The sequence below is a fragment of the Diabrotica undecimpunctata genome, chromosome 1 (assembly GCF_040954645.1).
Source record: "Diabrotica undecimpunctata isolate CICGRU chromosome 1, icDiaUnde3, whole genome shotgun sequence".
Lineage (NCBI taxonomy): Eukaryota > Metazoa > Arthropoda > Insecta > Coleoptera > Chrysomelidae > Diabrotica > Diabrotica undecimpunctata.
Window position 1 is genome coordinate 8,960,172 of NC_092803.1, and position 8,547 is coordinate 8,968,718.

At 33.3% G+C, this 8,547-nt stretch overlaps 1 protein-coding gene across 1 annotated transcript; it reads left to right on the plus strand.

Moving 5' to 3' along the window:
- Window positions 1-2,652: 2,652 nt before the first annotated feature.
- LOC140446354 (uncharacterized) lies at window positions 2,653-3,000 on the plus strand. The gene has a single exon (XM_072541968.1). It carries the CDS (start codon window positions 2,653-2,655, stop codon window positions 2,998-3,000), a length of 348 nt encoding a protein of 115 aa, XP_072398069.1.
- The last annotated feature ends 5,547 nt before the right edge of the window (window positions 3,001-8,547 follow it).

Genomic DNA, 8,547 nt, shown 5'->3' on the forward strand with positions numbered 1-8,547 from the left:
TCAATTTTTTTATTGATTACATTGCATTATATAGCATCAACAGAGTAGAAAAGTACGGAAGATCGTATAATGCACTGATTTCGCGAAATCTCTTAAAAATCGAGAATGTTAGAAATTTATCACCAGAAAAGCAGGATTGTTTTATCAAATGGAGAGGGTTGAAAGGTATTTCTATGAAAAAGGGTTTTGAACAGAACAAGACGGATCTTACAACAATCGACAATTTTGAAGATACATATATTTTCAGGAATCAGGAGAGTAGAAAAACAGGGGTTATTCTTTCGATTACGCTTAGTTTACAAGACCTCATAAAAATTGGAAATTTTAGAAATTTATTATCAGGAGAGATAAAAAAACAAAGCGATTACTTGATCAAAAACAAAGTAATGAAACATAAATTCTGCAAAACGACAATTTTGAACCTCTATCGTCAGGAGATTAGAAAAACATAGGGGTTATTCCGTCGATTACACTGATTTTACAAAACATGAAAATCGGAAATTTTAGCAATTTATTATCAGGAGAACAGAAGAATAAATGGGGTTAGTTGATCAAAAACTAAACCTTGAAAAATTGTTCTGCGAAACAACAGTTTTTAAGATTTAGAGTCGGGATAACCGAAAAACATGGGGAATAAGTACGTATTCATTCGATTACACTGATTTTAAAAAGTCTCTTAAAAGAAAGTCAGGAGAACGGAAAAACATTGGGGTTAAATACATATTCCTTTTTATACTAATTGAAAAAATCGAAATTCTACAAATTTATTATTAGGAGAGCAGAAGAACAAATGAGGTTTGTTGATCAAAAACGAAACCTTAACACGTTCTAACGAAACCACATATTCCTTTAATTATACTGATTTTACAAAATGTAAAGATGGTTAATTCTAGAAATTTATTATCAGGAGAGCGGAAAAACAAAAGTTAGCTAATCAAAAACGAAACCTTGAAAAATTGTTCTATGAAACAGTTCTACAGATACAGTTCTGCAGTTCTCCAAACAAGATAGTTCTACAAAACGACAGTTTTTAAAATTCAGTCACAAGAACAGAAAAACATTGGAGGTATACATATTCCTTTGATTATACTGATTATAAAAATCTGGAATTTTATAAATTTATTATCAGGAGAGCAGAAGTACACGAAGATTAGTTGACCAAAAACGAAGAAATTAAAAAAATCAAAAAAAAAAATCAGATTTATTACGTCACTATCAATGAACGTTTTGGAAACTCGGTAAAAGTAGTGAAAACATATCCTAGAGCTGATATCCTTTCCTGTCATATACTCTTAGTCGCTGATTTGAAACTAAAACTCTAAGAAAACATATAAAGCATTAACCCAATAACAGGTTAGATCTCGATTCTCTAAGTTACCTTCTTCAACTACTTGCAACTAATTTGGAGAACAAATTTGAAGATGACCAAGAGTTTTACAATATTAAAGATCACTGGTATCATTTTAAAACTAATAAACAAACTTTTCGATATAACCAAAATCAAATATACAAAAACAGCAGTGGATATATCAAACCTCATGGAAGAAAGAAGGAAATCTAAAAACCAAGATCTTTAAAAATACAGTGACACAGTGTGACGGGTAGCTTTTTTAGACAGCAAACTCAGTAAAACGCAGGTTTAAATTAAAATAAAAATATATGTAACAAATAAATAACAAAATAAAATTATATTTAAGTCAATAAAAGTAAATTGCCAATCTTGTAGCTACGCCTGGACGAACGGCTCGGTCTCCCACTGTTTAATTACTGCGAAAAAAAATATAATTAATGTCATACGTATTAATACACATGTTAATGGGCCGATCAACACTTGGTGAAGCGAGGAGCTGAAAGCGACTAATCAATACTTAGCCACGGGAAAAAATATGTCTGTCTCAGGTCAACACTTGAAGACGGGGTTCGGAAATGCCACTAGATCAATACTAGCAGAAGCTGTTTTAACAGCAGAAACTTTAGGGCCGGTGGAGTCATTATCAGATCAACACTCTGACGAATGTCCGAACGGTTGGCCTATAGTCAACACCCAAATGCCCTGTAGAGTTTCCACTAGATCAGCACTCTAGCGGAACTCTACTCTCTCTTGCGGAGTACGTTGTTTTGTACGGTCGTCGTGAAGAAAAATGTCTGGAAATTGAAGATCTACAAAAGAAGCACAATGTATTGAATGTATTTAACTTACACAATAAGATAAAAGAGGCTGGTGGTAACAAAATAAAAGATCATACAAGCTTGTCGATAAAGAAGGTAATCTTATCATAAACGATTTAGATAAACTAAAACGATGGAAAAAAATTTATTAAAGAACTATTTACCGATAAATGACAAGTAAAAAAAGTACAAAATTTTATTACAGTTGCCATAATAATAATGGAAAAATTAGAAAATACAGTAAAAATAGCCACAAACGGAAAACTACAGGGCAAGATGAAACACAACTTTAGATGATAATAATTAACATAATACTTAAAATACTTGGAAATAAAAGGGAAAAAGTCAAAATCAAAATAGAAATCAGACAAGGAGTCACTTTAGCTTCTACACTCTTTAAGGCTGTTCTGGAACATGCTTTTAAACAATTGTAATAAGACATAGGAAGTTGGTTTAAATATAAATTTTGAAAAGACATAATACATGACAAATTTGGTACCAAGCGAAAATCCAAAAGTAGACTTCAAGGAAATAGCATTAGTTTACAATTATAAATACTTGAGTCATAAAATCCAAATTGCCAGGGACACTCTAACTGCTACAAAACACAGCAAAGAAGCATGGACTATAGCATGGACCTCATATAGAGCTCTATTAGACATATTTAAGAGCAAAATGCCAAATTATTTAAAAAAGAAGACTTTCGATCAATGTGTCCTTCCAGTCATGGCTTACGGCGCCGTTACAGTTTCTTTCACCCAAGCTACAGCAACCAAACTCAGAGTGGCTCAAAGAATAATGGAACGGTTGTTAGTTGGATTTATTCTCTAAGACTGGCTTAGAAACGAAGAAATAATAAGAAGGGCAGGCGCTACAGATGGCATAGAGCGCATAGCATGGCTGAAGTGGAACTGGATTGGTCATGTGGTCAGAATGAATAACGCGTAGACGAAGAAGTAGAAATAGACCACCTACATGATGGACAGACGATGTCAACAGAATCGCTGGGAACTGGAAGAAATTAGGAGAGGCCTATGGTTACTTTAAAGTATACGAAATCAGGAAAATACCAACTCTTTATTTGTGATAATTCCAAAAAAAAGGAAATGCTAAAAAGTGCTCCGACTATAGGACAATCAGTCTTATAAGTCACGTTTTAAAAATCCTTCTTCGGTCATCCAGAATTTATGGTAGAATTGAAGAGGAAATTACTGATACGCAATTTGGATTCAGTAATAATCTTGGAACAAGAGAGGCGCCATTAAGCGGGCAAGTTCTGATTCAGAGGTGTAGAGATGTCAATCATCCTGTGTATATGTGGTTTATAGACTTTGAGAAAGTATTCGATAAAGTTATACATGAAAAAGGAATGTAAGTTCTTGGACGAGCAGAAGTAGACGACAATTACAGCTATTACTTGAGTGCTACTGGAGAACGCGAAGAATACATCAATATACAGGTGGAAGACTACATAATTACAGCATATGTTACTGAAATAGAAAAAAAACTGAGAATATTACTTATCTCGGTTCAAATAAAAATAACAATTGGGTATGAGCAAAGAGAGAAAAATCCGCATTAAAAAGGTCAGAGCTGTGTCCTACCGAATGACAAAAGTATTATGTGGACGGAATGTTAACAATAACCTGAAAATAACATATATGGAACTGAAAGCTGAACGCTCACTAAAGCGATATTTAATAAACTTTAAACTTTCGAATTGTGGGTGTATCAAAATAAGCTGAGTTGACAGAGTGACAAATGAAGAGATATTACGTCTAAAAAAACAATTGGAAATAGATAGTAAAAACGCTAAAAATACGAAAATTGGAGTATTTTGAAAATGTCATGCGTTAGAATGTCAGAACGTTATGGAGTCCTTCATCTTATTATTCAGGGCAAAGCAAAATATGTGGAAAGAGGGGTCCCGGTTATGAGGAAGAACAACATGGCATAGTAAATTACGTGAGTGGTTTTATCAGTTTTCGTCTTCCTTCTTTAGAGCTACAGTTCAGTAATGAACATATTACGAAAAGAACCAAGGTAAAAAAAACGTATAAAAACCTTTTAAACAAAAAAAAAACACACTTTTCACCTTTGCTTGCAAGGCTCATTGGAATTTATATATTTAAACTTAAAACATACAATAAATATGAACTTTTTATTGTTTATAATTATTATAGCTACGACACTTTGTGTTAATTTACGTTAATTGTACACGAAACATTTCTCATGTAAGAAATGTACACATTATTCCAAAATTGATTGTGTAATGTTAAAATATTTGTCTACACCTACAAATTACCGTTAAAAGGTTAAGTTATTTCGAAGAGGAGATTATCTAATAATAAAAAATCCTAGGTGTGAATACTTCAGACTTCCAAAGGTAGATACATGTACGAGGGCGAAACAATAATTATTCTGCAAATATTTATTAACATAAAACACGAGAAAGTTTCAAACTTTACCGATTTTTAAAATTTTCTTGGTTCTTTTGTCTTTTAAATAATTTAGCACCTCGAACTATATTTTTGAAGTTTTATTATTGATGCTGGAACCTGCTGTTGTGGCTAAAATTTAAATTATGTATGGCACATCGCATATGTTTATATCCTGGTCTTTGCCTTCATCAACCCCCGAATGTAAAATTTACAATTGATTTTCTTCTTCGTCAATTTCCCCATTGTCGTCCAATTCATATATCTCGCTGAATACTTTGAAAGCTTTAAAGAAATTGCTATCGTTGTCTGTTACTGTCGCCACAATTTTATTTTCTGTTAAACCTAATTTTACATTTAGATCTTCCAGCATTCCCGCTATGCTTTGTGGGAGTAAATACCTTTAAGCCTAAAATAAACATAAATGTTATTAAATTTAATAAAATCGTAGACTAATTTTCGAAACCAAATTCAGAATTTCGCTTTAATCTGTGCCTTCTAAGAATTGCAAGGCAAAACAGACGTTGATAAAGATGTTATGAGAGACATGGGGAATCTAAAAATTGCATTCCACAACATATCTCCTCAACTAAGCAAAATTCTTAGCGAATTGGTTTCTAGTACTCGTACAGAGTATATCGAAATAAAAAGAAAAAGACAGTTAAGATTTGATTGTACGTACAGGGCGCTTGCGCATCCGCTTATACGTATTTCGGCCTAATAGGCCTCATCAGAAGTTATTAAATTTATTTGTGAACGTCATGTAGTCTGTACTAGACTATGAATTTGTTTAGTAGGATGGCCAAAGAATAATGGCTATAAGATGTATTTTCATTAAAAAAGAAACATTTTAAAGAAGGAAAGGAGGTACAACTGGAGCTATTTAAAAATATATTTGTAATATATTTATATAAAAAATATATTTCACAAAAACGGTGCATAACAAACACACATATTTTCAATGAAATCGGCATTTTGTTCAAATGTCTCTTGTTTAACTTTTACAGCCAAGTGCAGCTAATTTGCGGATAAAATCTTCATTTAACCAGTGAACTGTACAAATTTATTTATTTATAACATATCATAATACTTTTTTGGCAGAACCGATTTTAAAATCGTACAGACGAATTTTCTTACTTTCTACACTTGAAAAATAGTCACATATATTGTAAAAAAGTAATAATTACATTACAAAATAGTATTGCATAAAAATTGCATCAGCACTGTTTTCTAAAAACAGCCAAAAAATCAATAAATGCAATTTACACAACAGAAATAATACCGGTAAGTCGATAGCAGATTTTTTTCGAGAGATATCGACTTATCTACTAACTGAATAATAATAAATAGTTTACAATCACAGACACAAATTATAGGAGTAATTAAACAAATTGGTCATTAAAACACAATGCCCTAAACAACAGAGAAACACATTTCTTTTGAAATTGCTTACTTTGAGTAATCAAAAATACTAAGGCGAATCTATGGAGTGGTAAATGAAAATGGTGTCTGGAGAAGACGATACAACTTCGAACTCTATAGAATATACCAGGAACCAGATATCGTAAAACACATTAAGATAGGACGTCTGAGGTGGGTAGGCCATATAATGTGGATGGAGCAAACCGACCCAGCTAGAAAAACGCTCCTTGATAGACCTATTGGTCAAAGAAAAAGAGGAAGACCCAGAACAAGATTCCTCGATAACATAGATCAAGATATGAGAAATATGGAAATACGTGCTTGGCGGATGAAGGCGATGGATAGGGACGACTGGAAAAAAATTCTTGGGGAGGCTAGGACCCACACAGGGTTGTAAAGCCAAAATAATGATGATGATACTTAGAGTAATTTCTAATAATTGGTTTTTCATGTTTTTTCAAAATACAAATTTTTCGCATACAGAAATTTTTGGATTTGGAATTTGTTCCAAGTAGAATTCCGTATTTTTTATCTGGAATGGTATGAAACATAACGCTGTTTTTGGTTAATTTTGGAAGAGTTTTTTTTAAACTAAGGCTTAAAAAGACCACTGTCCATATCATCGTGGTAGTCCAATGACGCATCTTTAATTTTGTGGCAGATATCCATAGTGCGTCTAATATTCATCCGTTTTCTCCACTGCAGTGTAAAATAATAATTCTTCTCGCAAAGATATCATTCTGCTGCTTTTCATGAGTATCTGACGTTTATCTATAGATTTAAACTTAAAATTATTAGGAAAACGCAAAGTGTTGTTGTCGAATAAGAAACGATATATTTTGGAATTAGTTCTTGTCGAAGAGTTTCCATCGTAGGAAAGATGTTGGCTACATATTTTTGTATATTGTTTTATTTATAGGTTGAATCAAGTGGCTTTCTATTTTTCGGAACTTGCCACTATCTTTTCTCTTTTTTCTCATATGATTGCATATACTGTTGATTTTGGCACTTTTGTTAAAAAACAGTTTCTGTAATAGCCTCGAATTTAGTAAGTTCAAAGCACAATCCTTCATACACATTTTTCACTACACTTTTGGCATCATTAGAAAGATATTTAATATTTCGCTTGCGTTCCACATAGTCGCCGTAAAGCTTCTAATTGATAAAAATCTTCTTCTACTAGTCCTTCAACCTCATGCTCGGAATTATTGTTTTTCAAAGATGCCATATTTTAAAAGCATCTACCAACGTAATGTCGTTAATTAAAGAAAGTAATAATATAAAAACATGTTATATCTATGACTCACAAACTTTCTAATTTGGGTAAAGTGATTAACATACTAAACCTTATTCTTTCTTAGTAAATTGTCGTTTATACAAACAATTACGTTCATAAAAGTTATTCTGAGTCCTGTATGTCCGGACCTCTATATTTCCATTCATAGTTGTTATCGGTAATATGACTCAGAAATTAAAAGCTTAAATAACGTTTGCACATTCTGATTGAATTTGTTTTGTACTATACATAAGATAAATGTGGATCTACCTCTAAAAAGATGACTGAATGACGTGAAAGAACAGGCGAGAAGACAATGGCACCAGGTAGCAAAAGATAAATTAAAATGAAAACTCCAAGGGGAGGCTTACGTCCAGGGATGGAGAGTCAAGGGCTGCTTAAAGAAGAAAAAGATACGGATTGAAGATAGGACTGTGATATGCGTACGGTACGTGCATTATCCGCATACCGGATACTTTCGAATTTGGTCACGGATATAGATACCAGATAAAAAATTTAAGAAGTATCCGGATACTACCCAGATTGAGGTTCTTTACACATTAGTCTTTTATAGTAGAAGCCACAGTTAAAACGCAGTGCAGGTAAGATAGTCAATGTATTTCTTAGGGGAGAACAGCCGACCACGTTGCCGGTTTGCCCCGAGCGGCGCATCAGGACCGGATTTAAGAATCATAGCACTGGAATATACGCGCACACAACAATTGCCCAAGAGGCCCAGCAAGGCGAACCGAAACCGGTACAAAAAAGGAAGAAAAACAGTTTCCAGTCCAATTCACGTTCCAATACTTACGATGAGGGAGTGAATTCTCGAATAAGGAAAATTGTCCATGATTTTTTTTGGAAAACTTACCACCAACCGTCGACAGCATAATGAACAGAGTGAAGAATGATAAGGATCTACCAACTTTTTCAAAAACCACACTTTGTTGGCTACTAAATGACATGGATTTTGAAAATGGTAAAATACGTCGAGATTCGATAATGATGGAAAGAAAAGATATATCGGGAAGACACAAGAACCTCAGACAAATAAAAACATTGAGGAAGAAGGATAATGTAAACCTTGTTTATACCGATGAGTCTGGGACTAACGTTGGTGCTTCAGTTAAAAAGAAATGGAGGGACACAACGATCAAGAATCTACGAGATGCCTTTGTAAAAGGGCTGAAAGCTCCAACCCAAAGAGGTCCTCGGTTTGTTCTTCTTCATGCTGGAAGCGAA

Coding starts and splice junctions, on each gene's coding strand:
- LOC140446354 (XM_072541968.1), top strand. CDS start 2,653: ATGACAAATTTGGTACCAAGCGAAAATCCAAAAGTAGACTTCAAGGAA.